At 44.0% G+C, this 19856-nt stretch overlaps 1 protein-coding gene across 1 annotated transcript in view; it reads right to left on the bottom strand.

Moving 5' to 3' along the window:
* Positions 1-19856, bottom strand: part of AK8 (adenylate kinase 8) — a 283201-nt gene that overhangs the window by 143344 nt on the left and 120001 nt on the right. Inside the window, exons 6-7 of the mRNA XM_077477632.1 lie at positions 5640-5721; positions 671-742 (exon numbers count right to left, since the gene is read on the bottom strand). Coding sequence (XP_077333758.1) covers positions 671-742; positions 5640-5721 — 154 coding nt within the window. The remainder of the gene's footprint in view (positions 1-670; positions 743-5639; positions 5722-19856) is intronic.

The following is a 19856-nucleotide window of genomic DNA, read 5'->3' as shown; positions in this document are numbered from 1 at the left end:
ATCATCTCCCCCTTCTCTCCATATAGACATGATGACTAGCAATGTTCTCACATTGAGAATGATGCTTGCTGTGGGACCACTGGCCATTTCTTCTGTCTGTGTGCCTGCACACCTAACCTCCCTCTACGGTAGTCATGTCATATTAAAATGAAACTGTGGGGTTGGTTTACTAAAACCGGAGAGTACCAAATCTGGTCCAGATCTGCTTAGAAACCAATCAGCTTCCAAGTTTTTTTCCAGCTTCAGGTCAAAGCTTCAGTGAACAAGTTGAAGTTAGAAGCTGATTAACTACCATGCACAGCTGCACCAGATTTTGCACTCCCCAGTTTTAGTAAACCAATCCCACTATGTCAGAATCAGTGGCATAACTCCTCAATGGGCCATAGCTTGTCTACCAATGGCCAGACCTACTTACTGAAAGGTATTACAGAATATTTTTTAATTAACATTGTGGTTACAGTTGATATCACAACATCTTACCCAGGAGAAAGGATACTTTGACAGCAAGATAGCACAGTTAAGGTGGTTGCCTAACTAAGGGAGGATGGGGAGTAACCCTTTTATGGAATAAAACCCCCTCTGTCCTTAGGTTCCCTTTCCCTTGTGGTTTAGTGTCTGTCCCAGTTGTATATACATATGTATAATTTATGACCTACAGGATCTTTGTTACCTCCAGTCGTGGGATCAACTCTCTTTCCCATGTTTCGCTCAATAAGGACAATATCTGGGGCTTCTAGCACCACTAGAAGAAATAAAAACACAAAACAGAGGAACACATTGTAGCACACAATGTAAATCATAGCACTCACAGCAGTTTATGTGTGTAATGTCCACATAGGTCTATTAATAATTAATAAAAACATTGAAAGTTCTCATTTACATCTATACATAAGTCTATACATAAAAAAAAACTTTTTGAAGGTCAAAATCTGCACAGAGCTCAGCAAACTTCCCCCAATACAATGTGACAATAATCAAACATGTGTTCCATTAATACCCGGATGCATTGGAAATTTCACAGGATACTGGATTTCGATGATCATTATCTCATGATACCTGCTTTGCAACTGATTAGGGTTATAGATATCTGTAGTTGTAGGCAAATCTTGATTTTTCCTGTAAAAGTCTTGTTTGGCTTCACCACTCCTGCTTCCCTATTGTTTAATGAGGTTGCCTATTATATGAAAATGCCAACAGAAGGGAACAGGGCCAAGTTGGCAATTGCGGGAAAAGTCCAGATTCATTTAAGTACATAATTTTAAACATCAAGTTTAAGTTATGTCTTTTCCATGATATGTTCTATTTTCCATTTGGACCAGATTTATTTTAAAGACTTGCAGACCAGCACTTGTACATACATCGGCACTTTGAAGATGGATATCTCGGTAATGGCAGCAGCTGCTGCCACAACCGAGGTATCCATCTCTTCAAGAGCCGGTCATGTTTACGATAATGGTAGTCTCTGTGGCGTATTTGCTGCAAGATCACCGTTATCGGCGGCGGGAGAGGGGCTCCCCTTCTGCCGCTCTCCCACACCTCTGCCGCTGCTGATGGCTCGCATCGGCGGAGAGAGCCGGCTGGATACTTATCCAACATGCCATACCATTAGGAAGGGCTGTGATTTGCTCCACATTTATTCTGCAGTGGACAGCAACCCCAAACATACAGCCAATGTTATCAAGAACTATCGTCAGCGAAAAGAAGAACAATAAGTCCTGGAAGTGATGGTTTGGCATCCATAGAACCCTGATCTCAAAATCATCATGTCTGTCTGGGATGACACGAAGAGACAGAAGGATTTGTGGCAGCTTACATCCACTGAAGATCTGTGGTTATTTCTCCAAAGATGTCAGAACAACCTGCTGTTTGAAGGCAAAGGGTGGTCACACCAAATATTGATTTGATTTGGATTTCTCTTCTGTTCATTTACTTTCATTTACTTTCCATTTTGTTAAATGATAAAAATAAACTATTAACACTTGTATTTCTGAAAGCCATTCTTAATTTACAGCATTTTTCACACCTGCCTGAAAATTTTTTACAGTAGTGTATATATGGCGGGATATTTTCTTGATGTGCATTAACACTGAACAAGAGGTTTGGATAAGCTACCAAATGCCTTCAACATTACATCCAGTTGAATAGACTAACTCAGCCCTCAAAAATTACACTCGCCTGCTGCATTTTGCAAGTGAATTTAGAGGGCTGGCGAGGAAGGGCTGCCTGGGAGCAAAGGGGGTGAGCACTGCCGGTCGGGAGGGTTGTATTAGAGTCCTTTTCCCCACGGAGCGGAAGAGAGAGGAGAGAGCTGGCTGGATGATCAGAGTGCGAAGGACATCACTAGCGGTGAGGGTTAGGCTGCATTGGTGGACATGGGTGAGACTGCATTGGTGGACACAGGTGAGGCTGCATTGTTGGACATGGGTGAGGCTGCATTGGTGGACACGAGTGAGACTGCATTGGTGGACATGGCTGAGACTGCATTGGTGGACACGGGTGAGGCTGCATTTGTGGACACGGGTGAGGCTACATTGGTGGAAACGGGAAGGCTGCATTGGTGGACACGGGTGGGACTGCATTGGCAGACAAGGGTTAGGCTGCATTGGTAGAAAGGGTGAGGCTGCATTGGTGGACATGGGTTAGGCTGCATTGGTGGACATGGGTTAGGCTGCATTGGTGGAAAGGGTGAGGCTACATTGGTGGACATGGGCGAGGCTGCATTGGTGGACATGGGCGAGGCTGCATTGGTGGACATGGGCGAGGCTGCATTGGTGGACAGGGGTGAGGCTGCATTAATCAGCATGGATAAAGTTGCTTAATTCTGCATAAAAAAATTAAGGGCAATTTCATGACATAATTTATGAGGGCGTGTTTAGGGGTGGGGCAGGTTAGGGGTTGGGTGGAGCAACTGGTGGTGAGTAACCCTTGAGGCCTGGCTAGTAGCTCAGAACTTGAAATTTTGAGCCCTGGACTAACTACTACGTAGCTATTTGGTGTGGCAACAATGCTCTTCCATAGACAGAGTATGGTGAGTAAAAGCCTTGTACACACGATCAGATTATTGGACGAATTTTCGTCAGTTTTTTGTTGGATGCTAGTCTCAAATCGAAAGTGAAGAGGGTACTCATCATCAGAAAATTTTCTGACGACAGAATTCAATGTCAGAAATTACATAATGTGTTGGATTGTTTTGTATATTTTGTATGCGTTCTTTCATTTCTGAGCATGTCTAGTCTTGCTCTTTATATTTATTTTGGGCAGCAAACCATATTAATGAAAAGAAAATCGGACGTTGTGGTCACATCAGACAAAAATTTTGGAGCCTGCACATCCAGTTTTTGTCTGATGAAAATTCGTAATCGGCTGTCAAAAGCAGCATACTAAGGATCAGAAAATCGGCAGATCGTTCATTGGACGAAATTTTACTCCAGATGTTCTGACCATGTGTACGGGCCCTAAGTGTTGTCAAACCAGGACAAGAAGTGGGTTGCTGGCAGAATCACCATTTGAAAATAAAAGACACAAACGCCTGAAAAAACGAACTAATGCAGCCACCACATATACAGTGGGGAAATAAGTATTTGAGCCCCTGCAGATTTTGTAAGTTTGCACACTTACAAAGAAATGAAGGGTCTATCATTTTTATCATATCATGTATTTTAAATGATAGAGACAGAATATCAACCTAAAACCAAGAAAAAAACACATAAAACAAATGCTATAAATTAATTTGCAGTTCAGTGAGTGAAATAAATATTTTATCCCCAAGCATAACATGACTTAGTACCTGATGGAGAAACCCTTGTTGGTAAGCACAGCGGTAAGACATTTCTTGTAGTTAGTTGCCAGGTTTGCATATATCTCAGGAGAGATTTTGGTCCACTCTTCTTTACAGATCTTCTCTAAATCCTTAAGGTTTCTTGGCAACTCGTAGTTTCAGCTCCCTCCATAAATTTTCTATATGATTAAGGTCTGGAGAGTTGCTAGGTCACTCCATGACCTTAATGTGCTTCTTCTTTAGCCACTCCTTTGTTGCCTTGGCAGTATATTTTGGGTCATTGTAATGCTGGATGACCCATCCACGACCCATCTTCAGTGTTCTGGTTGAGGGAAGAAGGTTCTCATCCAATATTTTACAATACATGGGCCTGTCCATTGGCCCGTCAATGTGGCAAAGTAGGCCTGTCCCCTTAGCAGAGAAACAGCCCCAAAGCATCATGTTTCGACCTTCGTGCTTGACTGTAGGGATGGTTTTCCTAGGCTCATGGTAAGCATTTTTCTTCCTCCAAACATGGCGAGTCGAGTTAATGCCAAAGATGTCAATTTTGGTCTCATCTGACCACAGCACTTTCTCCCAATCCTTCTCTGAATCATTTAGATGTTCAATGGCATAACTGTATATGTGCCTTCTAGAGGAGGGGGACTTGCCATGTTTGGAGGAAGAAAAATGCTGACTATAACCCTAAGAACACCATACCTACAGTCACGCACGAAGGTGGAAACATTATGCTTTGGGGCTGTTTCTCCGCTAAAGGTACAGACTGACTTTGCCGCATTGAGGGGCCAATGGACAGGGCCATGTATTGTAAGATCTTCTTCCCTCGGCCAGAACACTGAAAATGGGTCGTGGATGGGTCTTGCAGCATGACAATGACCCAAAACATACTGTGAAGGCAACAAAGCAGTGGCTCAAGAAGAAGCACGTTAAGGTCGTGGAGTGGCTTAGCCAGTCTCCAGGCCTTAATCCGATAGAAAATTTATGGAGTGAGCTGAAACTTCGAGTTACCAAGTAACAGTCAAGAAACCTTAAGGATTTAGATTAGATCTGTAAATAAGAGTGGACCAAAATCCTTCCTGAGATGTTTGCAAACCTGGTCAATAACTACAAGAAACGTCTTACCTCTGTGCTTGCCAACAAGGGTTTCTCCACCAAGTACTAAGTCATGTTTTGCTTCGGGATCAAATACTTTTTTCACTCACTGAACTGCAACTTAATTTATAGTATTTCTTTTATTGGTTGATATTCTGCCTCGATCATTTAAAATACACCTATGATAAAAATTATAGACCCTTCATTTCTTTGTAAGTGGGCAAACTTACAAAATCTGCAGGGATCAAATACTTATTCCCCCCAATGTATGGACTGGTAAGCTGCACGGAGCTTACATATTTGTGTTTCAATACACTTAAATTAGCAGGATTTTGTCCAGAATGGTGTACTCCTTTATGCACGTGCAGAAGTGATTGAGGTTCCTTCTTCATCTCAGTGCCAGTAGTCATTTGTAAAAAGAAAAATAACACTTATTTTGGCCAAACATAACCAAAACCAAACAGATCATAAATGCAACAATTTAAATCAATATTGGGCTCTAAAACTATTTTATGTCAAGGCCAATTGCCCTTGCCCTTTGATAAAAAACAATTATTTATTGATAAAACAGCCCCATTTAATGCAATTCATTTCTCAAATATACCACTCGCTGAACAAAATGATCTTTACAAGTGAATGAGGTCTGCATGGATGGCCAGCATGAACTCTTTGTGATATTCTGAAATCAGGCTTTGGGGTTCTTCTATTCTAAAGATATAACAAACTGTTTAATTCTCTTAATGAACAGGCATTTGGCACCAAAACTCACCGAAATGATTAGGAGACGAGCCGTTCATCTGCAGCAGTAAGCCCTGATCTCTTGTGCGGGGAAACCCCTCAAGCACCCAGCCCTAAAAGCAGAAATAAAATCCCGGTCAGGCCTTGTGAGTAAACACAAAAGAGATGTGATTTGTAGGACATAGGGGAAAAATTAACAGTAGGAGCAGTGCTCTATTACAGTGAGTGACAGTGGGAAAACTTGGTTGGACTTGTTGCCCTTATCTTTAAACAAGGAGGAGGTTCAAAAGGGAACTGCATACATCAGTGGGTTTACATAATAAAAAAAACATTTTAGAACGGGCATCTCTCCCCCTATACCTAACTGGGTACACCCAGGAGGTTTCTCCTGGCTTTTCATAAGTTGTGTCTTTGCTTGTATTGTACGCTGTACCTGTTTAAATTGTAAGTACCTGTCTTTATTGTAACCTCAATAAAATCTTTATGGAAAAAAAAAAAAAAAAAAAAAAACAAGGACCATTTACACTGATGCTTTGCAGTAAAACACAAGTATATTTGCTTTGCCTGTGCAATAGCCAAATATAAATGGATTATGTGCATTGTGAACTGCATTGCTAAAAAATAGTACTGTAACAATGACTGGGTCCTAAAGTGCCTGTCCATTCAGAACTCATATTCTAGTTTGGAATATCAGAAGGTTTAAGTGGTATTAAGGTAGACTTTTGCCGCTAAAATATAAATCCCCTGCTAAACCGTTATAGAGATAAAATAAAAATTTGGAACAGGCTCCGGCTATCCTTGGCTGGCAAAATAAACTTAGTCAAAATTATTTTTATGCCCCAACTATTATCTTTCCTGCAGAACACACCTGTGATTATACCACAGAATATTTATCATGAAGTATATTCAACTTTAGGCACCTGCTGTGGCATAATATAGGTACCTAGACTACGGTTGAAACATCTACAGAGACCCAAGGATGCTGATGGCTTAGACATGCCAAACCTGGCTGTGTAGTTTCTACCTGGCTGTGTAGTTACACCACCTTTTGCAAGGGGCTGACTTACCCTTCTTGCCCAGACCAGTCACCTACTGTTTCCATTATGTGCATCCTACAATATATAACCAAGGCTCGAGTCCTGCAGGAACGCATGGGAATGTCGTTCCTGTACTTTTTCTACAGCAGGAACGACGTTCCCTTTGCACTGTGGCTGCAGGGGGCCGACCCTGCCCTCCCTCCTCCTCCTGTGTAAAACATGTCACCTGTCAGTGGCGGAGTGTAGCGTGTGTAGAACCGCAGCAAGGGTTAATAGATCATTGGGCACTCGCCGAGCTCATGCTGTTCACAGCTAGATTGTTGGGCTCGGGCTGACTGACATGGTTCCACACCGCCAGGCAGCATTAAACACAGCAGGAGCGCCGCCCGTAGTCCTGCCCACCCTGTCAGGCAGCACTGAGCACACTGGGAATGGCGCCCGTAGTCCCGCCCACTACTCTCTAGGTGGACGGGACTAGGGGTGCTGCTCCCACTGTGTTCAATGCTGCCTGGTGGTGTAGAACCGTGCCAGTCAGTCCGAGACTGACAATCTGGCAGTGAACAGCGTGAGCTTGGCGAGTGCCTAAGGATCCATTAACCATTGCTGCAAAGCTACACACGCTACACTCCGCCACTGAGAAGGACAGCATGTGTTTAGATTTTTGCAAATTCCCATTGGCTTGCAGCGCTTCCCACCTTGGGCTTGGGGAAGGCTGTAATGATGGGCACAGTGAGGATGCATTTATGGGCACAGTAAGGCTGCAATGATGGGCACGGTGAGGCTGCATTGATGGGCACACTAAGGCTGCATTTATGGGCACAGTAAGGCTGCAATGATGGGCACAGGTGAGGCTGCATTGATGGGCAAAGGTGAGGCTGAATTGATGGGCACAGTAAGGCTGCATTGATGGGCCGAGTGAGGCTGCATTGATGGGAACAGGTGAGGCTGAATTGATGGGCACAGTGAGGCTGCAATGATGGGCACAGTCTGCATTGAACCATTATCACACATTGTGTTTTTTTTTTTTGGTATAGCATGCAGGTTAAATTATTTTGTTGTTAGATCTGTTCTATATTTATTTCTTTGATGCATGTGAATTTTGGAGGTGTTCTCGTAAACTGTCACTTTACGATAAATGTTGCACTTTATTTGTTAAAAAAGGAGTGCGTATATTACACACATTTTTTTTTTTTTTGAGGTTGGGTGGGGAATCTTGGGTGAGTTCCCACACTTTTTTTTCCCAGGACTTGACCCCTGTATACAACCAAAGCGATGGATATACTGGCAGGGTTGGAAGCTATGGCCTTTAACCGGTCTAATCATCTCTCGCCTACATATACCCTTATTTAGAAAATTTGGAATAAGGATAAACAGCTTCAGTAGGTTATTAGCTGTACCTGCTACAGCTCCATATGGAATAATGACAATTACCCTGAGTTGGCAAAAGTGCAACAAGCTCTGAGGTGGTGCAAGTTTGGTATCACATCTGCACCATATTTTTAAAGATGGATCTCTGTTCCTTTGAGGAACTACCTGCAAAATTTGGTGCCTCTAGGTCAATATCAGACCCTTATCTGAGCACGCTACCCAGCCGGCCAGGAAAGGGGGTGGGGACGAGCGAGCGCCCCCGCCCTCCTGAGCCGTACCAGGCCACGTGCCCTCAATATGGGGGGTGTCTTGGGGAAGGGGGGGCCCTGTGCCCCCCCCACCCCAAAGCACATTGTCCCCATGTTAATGAGGACAAGGGCCTCTTCCCGACAACCCTGGCCATTGGTTGTCGGAGTCTGCGTGAATGAGTATGGGGTACAATGTACCCCTTCCCATTCACCTGTGAAAAAAATGTAAAAAAACACAACACATGAGGGTTAAAATAGTTTATTGCACAGCTCCGGGGGTCTTCTCGCCGGACTCCTCCGCTATCTTCTGCTCTTTTACTAGCTCTTTTAGTAGTGGAGGAGCCCGGCTTTCTTCTTCGCCGCCGCCCTCTTCTTCTGACTTTGGGGGTCTTGTCCCCCTCTTCGGGGGTCTTGTCTCCCTCTTTGGTTCTTCTTGCCGGGCCACTGCGCCTTCTTCTAGCTCTTTTACAAGCGGTGGCCCGGTCCTCTGTAGCCGCTGTCTTCTGGCCTTCTTTTCTTCTCTTCTTGAGCTGTTGCCTCGTCGCTGTCTCTGGTCACAATGACAGAGACGCTGCGTGCGGCGACTTATATAGGGACATCGCCAGATGATGTCCCTGCCCATTATGATGTCACAGTCCCAGCATCCTCTGGGATCGCATGAAAATAGATAGGCAGTCTGTTTTCATCTCATCTCCCCCATAGAGGAGAGTGGGGCTCTGACAGGTGTTCCTGCCAGTCCCGCTGATTTCCTATTAAAAACTGACCACACTAAGGGTTCTTTCACATCGGCGATCTGCCTGGCAGACTCTGCTTTGCGTGGGCGGATCGCTCCACTGATCCCATCTGAGCAGGTGGATGACAGGCCCGTCTCCGCTCACTGTGCTGAGACGGACCTGTCATCCACCTGCTCAGCTGGGATCAGCGGAGTGATCCCCCGCTGAGCAAAGCGGAGTTAGCCAGGCAGATCACCGGTGTGAAAGAACCCTTAGTATGGTCAGTTTTTAATAGGAAAGCAGCGGGACTGGCAGGAACACCAGGGATTTCATATACAGGAAGCAATACAAAGAGAACAGGATGCTCTCATACAAGTACATGGTACAGCAGGCATATATCAGGAATATGTTGGGGTAACCTAATGTAATTTTCAAGATTTTAACATTTTGTTCCATGCTTGTCCACCTGGTAAATCAGAAAGGGCTTAGCAGTTTCTACCTAAAGGCAAACTATAAAGGTCCAATTACACCACTGCAGTGCTTTAGCGCAAGCATGCCATTGTGGGTTGCATTATGGCAGCCCATTGTTTTGAATGGGTTGCTTAACACACTAAAAGCTGAGAGAAAATCCTCTTTGCACTGCAAGTGCACTTGGAAGTAAAGTTACTGTAGATCTGAGGGGGGTATGCAAAGAAAATAAAAAAACAGCATTTTAACTTGCACATGATTGGATGATAAAATCAACAGAGCTTCCACTAATTTCAGATTTACCCCTTAGATTTAGAGCGACTGCACCTCCAAGTGCACTTGCAGTGCAAAGTGAATTTGCCTTTAGTACATAACCCTCTATGTACATACCGTACTAGTACTGTGTGTTGAACACACATTGCACAAGCATAGTCCACTGTGGTCACCATCAGGAAACCAGCCCTAAGGAATGCCATGCAGCTGGAGTGCATGCCTTGAAAAAATATTCTTACCCCTTGAAATTTTCCACTTTTTGTTATGTTAGAACCAAAAACGTAAATGTATTTTATTGGGATTTTATGTGATAGACCAACACAAAGTGGCACATAATTATGAAGTGGAAGGAAGATGATAAATGGTTTTCACATTTTTTTTACAAATAAATATCTGAAACATGTGGGGTGTGTATTTGTATTCAGCCCACTTAAATCTAGAGCAACCAATTGCCTTCAGAAGTCATCTAATTAGTAAATAGAGTCCACCTGTATGTAATTTAATCTCAGTATGAATACAGCTTTGAACATCTCACAGAGCACTGTTCAATCCATCATCCACAAATGGAAAGAGTATTACACAACTGCAAACCTACCAAGACATGACCGTCCCCCTAAACTGACAAGCTGGGCAAGGAGAGCATTAATCAGAGAAGCAGCCAAGAGGCCCATGGTAACTCTGGAGGGGCTGCAGAGATCCACAGATCAGAATTTGTACACAGGACAACTATTAGTCGTGCAATCCACAAATTATGAAAGAGTGGTAAGAAGAAATTCATTGTTCAAAGAAAGCCATAAGACAATTGCAGTTTGCAAGAAGCCATGTGGGAGACACAGCAAACATGTGGAAGAAGGTGCTCTGGTCAGATGAGACCAAAATTGACCTTTTTGGTCTAAAAGCAAAACGCTATGTGTGGCAGAAAACTAACACTGCAAATCACCCGAACACACCATCCCCACTGTGAAACATGGTGGTGGCAGAATCATGTTGTAGGGGATGCTTTTCTTTAGCAGGGACAGACAAGCTGGTCAGAGTTGATGGGAAGATGTATGGAGCAAAATACAGGGCAATCTTAGAAGAAAACCTATTAGAGTCTTCAAAAGACTTGAGACTGGGGCGGAGGTTCACCTTCCAATAGGTCAACAACCCTAAACATACAGCCAGAGCTACAATAGAATGGTTTAGATCAGGGGTGCCCAACCAGTGGCCCGGGGAGCCCTCTGATGTGGCCCGCGACCCCCTACTCTGGGATGGAATAAAATAGAATACTGTTATTAAAGGTAGGTTTATTACTAAAATCACAGTGTATATTTGGGCATATCTTTTCTGCAGTAGTTACTGGGCTGCTTTCAAACTGATCCGCAGGTGCAGAGAAGTGCAGCCGTGGGTTACTTGCACTGAGCCATAGACTTCTATTACCTGCGAGTTTGGTGTGCTTTCTGAAAGTGCACCACATCTACAGGATATAATAGAAGTCTATGGCAAAGTGCAGCTAACCTGCAGGAAAGCCACAGGTGAACTGTGCTGCACCCGTGATATGGGTAAACAACAGTGCATCGGTGTGAATGCAGCCTTAGGACCCTTTCACATGGTCAGTCCAACTCAATCAGACCGTCCATTCACCTCTAAGGAGTGGAAGATGTAAATGGTCTTGTGTCCGTTTACAAACGCCCATCTCCAATCCAATCCGCTATTCACCCGATCCGCTTATTGTGGCCCGCAGCCGGGTTGCCAAGTCGCTTAAGTGGCCCTTGCTCTTCAAAAGGTTGGGCACCCCTGGTTTAGATCAAAGCCTATTCATGTGTTTGAATGGCCCAGTCAAAGTACAGACCTAAATCTAATTGAGAATCTATGGCAAGACTTGAAAACTGCTGTTCATAAATGCCATCCATTCAATCTGACAAAGCTTGAGCTATTTTGCAAAGATGTGCAAAGCTGGTAGAGACATCCCCAAAAAAACTTGCAGCTGTAATTGCAGTTAAAGGTGGTTCTACAAAGTATTAATATTAATTTGTAAAACATTCTGAAAAACATTTATCATTTTCATTGTCACTTTGTGTTGGTCTATCACATAAAATCTCAATAAAATACAATTACGTTTTTCGTTGTAACATAACAAAATGTGGAAAATTTCAAGGCACTGTAGACAAGAAGTATCTGCAAGAGATCAGCAGCATTCTTTTTGCCTTTCTCTGCATCAACTTTGGTACTCGAATGTGTATATGGTCAGGATGAACAAGACGGACTTGTGTCTTTTAATAATCTAAAGCTGGCCGTTGATGCATTGCGTTTTTTTTTTTTTGATCAGCTGGTGGACCGATCGAAAAAAAAAAAAAAAAAGAACGGATTCCCCCATCCACACAAGCAAGGTAGATGGAGAAGAGATAGATGGAGATAGATTGTCTTCTCTCAAGTGTCCGGTCCTAAATACTTTTATAGTGGTAAAAACCTTTGAGCCAGCCAGGGGATTCATCTGCTGGGGTGCAGCTAGAAAGTGGAGTCCCCTGCTTTGTTGCAGATGAAGCAATTAGGATCTCTTTTTGTTGAGATCTTACTATCTGGTAAGAGGCTTTGCATGTGGACAGCTTGAGCACTGGAGCATTTTTTTTAATATTCATTGGCACTACAAGCACCTTTGATCGCATATTGGAAAGTGAATTGGAAAATGTATCGTATATATTTGTTCATTATAAGACTTTACATATGTATTGATTCGCAATTCAGACAATATTCTTTTGGGACACTTGATTAAAGTGTAAGTCCAGTCTAAGGCCTCTTTCAGACGAAAGATCCGTTCAGGTCCGCCTATCAGTTTTTTTAGGTGGACCTGAACGGATGCTCCATAGACCTCTATGGAGCGTCGGATGTCAGCGGTGACATGTCCGCTGACATCCGACCCGCTCCGATCCGAAAAAGTGTGAAGGAGGGAAAACCTACTTTTCCATCCATCTGCGGATCGGATCAGGTGACGATGGACTCTGTGGTCCTTCGTCATCTGATCTCCCATAGGGGAGAGTGCCGCTCTGACAGGTCCTTCCCTGCACAGTGTGCAGAGACAGACCTGTCATCTTCCTGCTCAGTGGGGATTGACGGTGCGATCCCCGCTGAGCAAGCGGATGTCCATGGGGCGGATCATCATATATCCATCCCGTGTGAAAGAGGGCTAACACTAAAACCCCTGCATCTATAGACATCCACGATCTAAGGCTCCTTCCACATAGGGCGGATCCTTTTAGCGGAGTCCACTGATCACCGCTGAGCCGGTCAGCGGTCCGTCTCTGCTCACTGAGTGGGGAGGGGCCTGTCAGAGCCCCACTCATTCCTATGGGGAGATTGGACAAAAACGGACAGCATGTCTGTTTTCATCAGATCTCATCCGATCCGATCGACGGATGGCTGAAGGTATCGCCATAGGTCTAAATATATCGCCATACGTCTGAAGGTATCGCCATATGTCTGAACGTATCGCCATACGTCTGATTTTAGCAAATCGGATGGCAGATGGATGTCAGCGAACACATCTCTGCTGACATTAACCAGCCCATAGGAGTCCAAAAAAAACAAAAAATGGACAGGCAGATCCGAGCGGGCTTGTTGTGTGAAGGGAGCCTAACTAGACATGTGCACTGGTGAAAAACGTGTTTTCGTTTCATTCATTTTTTTTTTTATTTGTTTTTTGGTTCATTAATTATGATCGAAATTCGTTTTGAATGAATTAGTAATTTTTGTAAATTCTAATTTCGAAATGCAAAAATTCAAAAATACGAAAGGTCAGAAATTCGAAAAACCGAAAATTCGAAAATTCTAAAATAATGAAAATCCGAAAATAAGAATGAAAATCTGAAAATTCAAAATAATAACTAATAATAACTAACTATTTATCCAAAGTTGTGAATTATCTGAAATAAGGAATGCCGCATCTAAACAAATTGAACATAACAAATTAATATTAATAAATAATAATATCCAATCCAACAGAGCATCTTTGGGATGTGGTGTAACGAGAGATTCGCATCATGGATGTGCAGCCAACATATCTGCAGCAACTGTATGATGCTATCGTGTCAATATAGACCAAAATCTCTGAGGAATGTTTCCAATACGTTGAATCTATGCCACAAAGAATTTAGGCCCCTTTCACACTTGTGCAACTTTAAAGCCGCGCAATTTTGCAGTGATTTCACAGCTGTGATTTTGACAATACAGTCGTACCACTGTGGATCCAACTTTGCCCAATGACTTAAAGTCTGACATAAATGAACAGGGATCCGACTTTGATCCCCGACAATACCAGGCACTGTCTGGTATGAATCTTTAGGGGGAACTCTACGCACAATGTAAAAAAAAAAAAAAGGCATGGGTTCCCCCCCAAGAGCATACCAGGCCCTTCAGTCTGGTATGGATTTTAAGGGGAACCCCCACACTTAAAAAAACTGTGTGGGGGTCCCCCCCAAAATCTATACCAGACCCTTATCCGAGCACACAGCCAGGCAGGTAAGAAAAGGTGGTGGAGACGAGCAAGCCCCCCCTCTTGAACCGTACCAGGCCGCATGTCCTCAACATGGGGGGGTGGGTGCTTTGGGGCAGGGGAGTTCTGCGCCCTCCACCCCCAAAGCACCTTGTCCCCATGTTAATGAGGACAAGGGCCTCTTCCCGACAACCCTGGCCATTAGTTGTTGGGGTCTGAGGGCGGGGTGCTTATCGGAATCTGGAAGCCCCCTTTCACAAGGGGGCCCTCAGATCCTGTCCTCCCACCCTATATGAATGAGTATGGGGTACATTGTACCTCTACCCATTGACCTAAAATAAAGTGTCAAAAATAAAACATAAAATAAAATAAATAAATAAAATAAAACATCAGCGGAGGAGGCAGAAGACATTTGCAGAAGAGCCAGAGAAGAAGTCGGAAGAGACCCTGGAACTGCCTGATAAATTACTTTAAAAACATGTGTAATGTGTTGTATTTTTGACACATTTTTTTAGGTGAATGGGTGGGGGTACAATGTACCCCATACTCATTCACATTGGGTGGGGGCCAGGATCTGGGGGCCCCCTTGTTAAAGGGGGCTTCCAGATTATGATAAGCTCCCCGCCCGCAGACCCCGACAACCAATGGCCAGGGTTGTCGGGAAGAGGCCCTTGTCCTCATCAACATGGGGACAAAGTGCTTTGGGGTAGGGGGGCGCAGGACCCCCTTGCCTCAAAGCACCCACCCCCCATGTTGAGGGCATGCGGCCTGGTAGAGTTCAGGAGGGGGGGTCCTCTCTTGTCCCCACCCCCTTTCCTGACCTGCCGGACTGTGTGCGAAGATAAGGATCTGGTATGGCTTTTGGGGGGACCCCCACACAGTTTTTTCGGCGTGGGGGTTCCCCTTAAAATCCATAGCAGACTGAAGGGCCTGGTAAGCTCTTGGAGGGAGAACCCATGCCATTTTTTTTTACATTGTGCATATCGTTCCCCCAATTAGCATAGCGTTCCCCTTCAAGATCATCAGACAACAAGTCGCATGGCAAAGTCGGATCAGTTAAAATGGCGATCCGACTTTGATCCGACTTCAGTGATATTCAATGGGCTGAAGTAGGATCAAAGTCGGACCAAAGTAGTGCAGGGACTACTTTGAAGTCGGCACAACTTGAAGTCGTACTAATATGAATGGTAGTCATTGGAAATCATGGGGAACGACTTGTCACGCGACTTTGCAGTCCCAAATCGTAGGACAAGTTGTACAAGTGTGAAAGGGACCTAAGGCAGTTCTGAAGGCAAAAGGGGGTCCAAACCAGTACTAGCGAAGTGTACCTAATAAAGTGGCCGGTGAGTGTGTATATACTGTATATATTGCTTGAATTGTTATGACAATGCTGATGCTATAAAATGAAAGTGTATATTGCAGCCATAGAATTCTTTTAAACAATACACAAGCTTTTAAAATATTAACACTATGACAAATAAAGTAATATACACATTGATTACCTTCACATAAAAAAAAGTAAAAAAAAATAAAAATCTAGCTTTAAAGATGTCCACATGTGGATTATGCCAGCAGATTCTACCCATAATAAAAAATAATAGCCTTAGGTAGACTATGCATTTAAACCCAGGCATCCAATCTAAATCTTCAGCTCAATATTGTGGCGCCATTTCCAAACAACCCCTGCCGAAAACACGCCGCTACTTATGGGGTAAGTCTGAGCTGAACTTTCACAGCTAGAAGAATCTGAAAACAAATACAGTTTTTCAGGATAAATAACGCCACGAGGAGCGGGCGGTACGACAATTACAGAGGAAGCGCGCCGCAATTTGCTTTAAGGAAACATAACCTGCCTCGCTGAGATCTCATGCATATTAAACGCCACGCAGGGCTGCTAGTGATTATTTTTTGTATATTTTAGGTATTTCCTGGGGTCTCGAGTACACAAGCGCGCAAATAAAGAGAGAATCAATCAATTCTTTAATTAGAATATATTATGTGGCGCCTTGACACATCACAGCCGAGCGTCGATTCCACCGCGGAGCCGCGCGCTTTGTTCAGAACAGGTTAATTGATATTCTGATGCACTTTACTCCTCTGGCTGGTGCTGGCTTCGAACCCCCAGTGGTTTGCTTCTGTTTTATCCCACATCAAAAAAGCGTATGCTGGGGGCGCCCTCAGCACAGCTCTGAGCTGGAGGCCTGAACAGCTGCGCGGAGCCCGCGATCACAGGAGGGACAAGCTTCTAGCAGATGTCACAGATAAAATGAAATCTGAGCCTTATAAATATATATGTGGACAGTCATAGGGCAGAGGAGGCTGGGGATACATACACAGACAAGACAGGGATGACAAACAGACTTCCTTATGTACTTAGATTCCACCGCACTGGTAATGAGGACCAGGTAATTGTATGCAGGCATCTTACATGTTTTTTGTGCTTTAAACATCTTCATTTTGTAGTTAACCCTGAAATTATTGCACGTTAAAGGCGTGCTACAGTCAAAGTGGAAATTCCAACCTCAAATTCCTACAGGGGGGCGGCTTACCTGCTCGGAGATTCTGTTTTTCACCCTGGCATAGCTGCGGAGCAAAACGCCACCCCACAGCCTAATGCAATGCTTTTCATTTTTTGTTCTGCAAACACCACCATCCGATCCTTAAAATATACAGGCCAGGTATAATAAAACAGGCTCATTTTTTTGTACAAGTCATATATTCCTAACCAAGTCCACAATACTAGGTATATCAGCTTGTTAACACAAATAGCCAAACATGTCCTATTTTCATACAATCATACTGGCGAAGGAAAGGACCTTTTTCAGATTGTCTAAATTAAAAGAGAAGTTCTGCATTTTTTTTTTTAAAGTATCATGCTTACCAAGATGGATGCAGAATCGGTGCAATGCTGCATCCGTCCCCCGCCGGGTCTAAGACTAAGGCTGCATTCACACCTGAGCGTAGCTTTTCAAGCGTTTTTTGCGGCGTTTTTTACCGCGATTCGCTGCGTTTTTTACCGCGATTTGCGGCGTTTTTTACAGCGATTCGCTGCGTTTTTTACTGCCTTTTGTCGCGAATTTGTGCAGGGCAAAAGGTCACCAATGTTAAAAGAAGAAAAACGCCCAAATCAGCCCGATTCGCGCGACAAAAAAGGGTCCGGAACTTGTTTGAGCTTCAGGCGTAGGGCTTCAGGCGACTTGGAGTGGAGATGTGAACCATCTCCATTGAGAATAATGGATTTTTTCCCCTCCAGCGTTTTGTAGCTTCAGGCGTCAAGCTACAAAACGCTCAGGTGTGAATGGGGTCTGAGAACTGAGCAATCAAACACCACCAATCGCTCGGTTCTCAGGGCTCCCTAAGCAGAGAGCTGCTTACTGTCAGTCATTGCTTACAGCTATACGGGCTCACTGGGCTGTAGAGAGAGTTGGAGGAGCCGGCCAGGGCTCTCAACAGCTAGCCAATAGGCTGAGCCAAGTGCCAATCTATGGTTCTGGGCAGATTCTGGCCATATGGTTGCAATCTTTCCTCAACCTGGACTGGCTCTTCAGCCCGCTGTCCGCTGAAAATGGGTCACAGATAGTGGTGGCCGGGGGGGGGGGGTGGGTGCGCAAATGGTGCACCCACAGCCACCCCCCAGTCGGTCGGGTCACAGACCTGCTTCCTGATTGCCCGGGAGGAGAATCAGTGTGTCAATAGCGAATATTGATTTGCTATTGTCACACAACTGGGTGGGCTCACTGCGCCCAAGCCAACCTTTTTTGAGGCCTATTAGAGCCTCTGGCTCTTTTCACGTGCTTCAAAAAAAAAAAACCCTGATGGGCATCCATGCATCCAGTGCCACACATGTAGATTAGGGGGATGGATGCATGGGTAGAGGGGGGCGGCGCCCATGTGCCATGCATTATGGGCTGCCACTAGTCATAGGATTGCAGAAAAAACTGCACTCCTGTGATCCAAAGCAGAAGTACAGCCAAACAAGATTTGGCTGTACTTCTCCTTTAAGTCATATGAATATTTTCTTTAATAGCCACAATGGATATGAATCTACTTTAAGTGCACCAAATGCACACTAGTACCCCCTGCCAGTGCCCACAGTGCCTACCAGTGCCCACAGTGCCTCCTATCAATACCCACAAGTGCCACCCACCAATGCCCACCAGTGGTGCCAATCAGTGCCACCTAGCAGTGCTGCCTATCAGTGTAACCGATCAGTGCCCATCACTGCCACCCCTCAGTGCCCATCACTACCACCTATCGGTGTCCATCAGTGTCAACTTATCAATGAAGGAGAAAAATTACCTGTTTTAAAATTTTATAACAAAATATAAAAAAAAATGTATTTTTTTAAAATTCTGTCTTTTTACATTTTTTTTAACAAAAAATTTAAATCGCAGAGGTGATCAAATACCACCAAAAGAAAGTTCTATTTGTGGGAAAAAAATGATAAAAATGTAATTTGGGTACAGTGTTGTATGACTGTGCAATTATCATTCAAAGTGCAACAGCACTGAAAGCTGAAAATTGGTCTGTACAGGAGGGGGGTTTAACACCTATGCATTTGTAGTGCTTTTTGCATTTTGCAAATTTGTACTACAGTCCATTTACCATGGTTTCCTATGGAATACGTTCTGTAATGCAAAGCTACAAAATGCAAAAAGCACTAAAAATGCATAGGTGTGAATCACGTCTTAGTGCCCAGTAAGCAAGTGGTTAAAGGAAACTCCTGCGCAGAGGTAGTGTTTATCACTGGATTACTGCACAGATCTGTAAGAAATAGATACAACCCAAAGAAAACAACTGCTTTTTGAAACATGTCTGAATACATAAACCAGAAGAAGAAACTATACACCTACTCACCCACCCTACCAGTGCCCCCAACTCTGAATACCAAAGTTCTCCACCAGACATTTATTCCTCCCACTGACATTTTTTTCTCTGACACCACACCCTCCCCAACCCGCCCACTACCAGAGACAGACATTTTTTCCACCTACTGACCATCAATGTTGAGGCATTCTTCCACCCACTGTTTACCAACACTGGGCCATTATTTCCTCCCTTACAAACTACAGATACCAGTGTTTTTTTTCATCTCACTGATGCTGGGACATTATTTCCTCACACCGACCATCGTCAATAAGCATTTCTTTCCTCAACTAACTCTAGGGCATTATTTCTTCCCACACTACAGATGAGATGTTCTAACTTCTGCTGATGCCCCTGCATTTTTTACTCCCAATGATCGTCAATGTAAGGTGCCCTGTGATTCATACTCATAGTTACATGGTTAGTCAGGTTGAAAAAAGAAGACACAAATCTATCTAGTTAAACCAATAGAAAAAAAAATAGAAAACTTCCATATACACAATCCTATACCCACAGTTGATCCAGAGGAAGGCTAAAAAACAAAAAAGACATGATCCAATTTGCCCCACTGGGAAAAAAACGACTTCCCGATCCCCCAGGAGGCAATTTGATATTCCGTGGATCACTACCTCTGGCGTTATAACCTCTAAATGTTAGTGTCCAGCTATATTTTGTGTATTTAGGAATATATCCAGCTCTTTTTTAAAAAACAATCCACTGATCTGGCCAAAATTCAGGGAGTCTACTTCGCATTTTCACTGCTCATATGCCCTGTATACACGGTCGGACTTTCCGACAGAAAATGTG

This window comes from Lithobates pipiens, unplaced genomic scaffold (assembly GCF_037356315.1).
Source record: "Lithobates pipiens isolate NorthernLeopardFrog02 unplaced genomic scaffold, aLitPip1_a1.2 Scaffold_1, whole genome shotgun sequence".
Lineage (NCBI taxonomy): Eukaryota > Metazoa > Chordata > Amphibia > Anura > Ranidae > Lithobates > Lithobates pipiens.
Note: the sequence above shows the minus strand (reverse complement) of the source record. Positions and strands in the feature narration are given on the sequence as shown.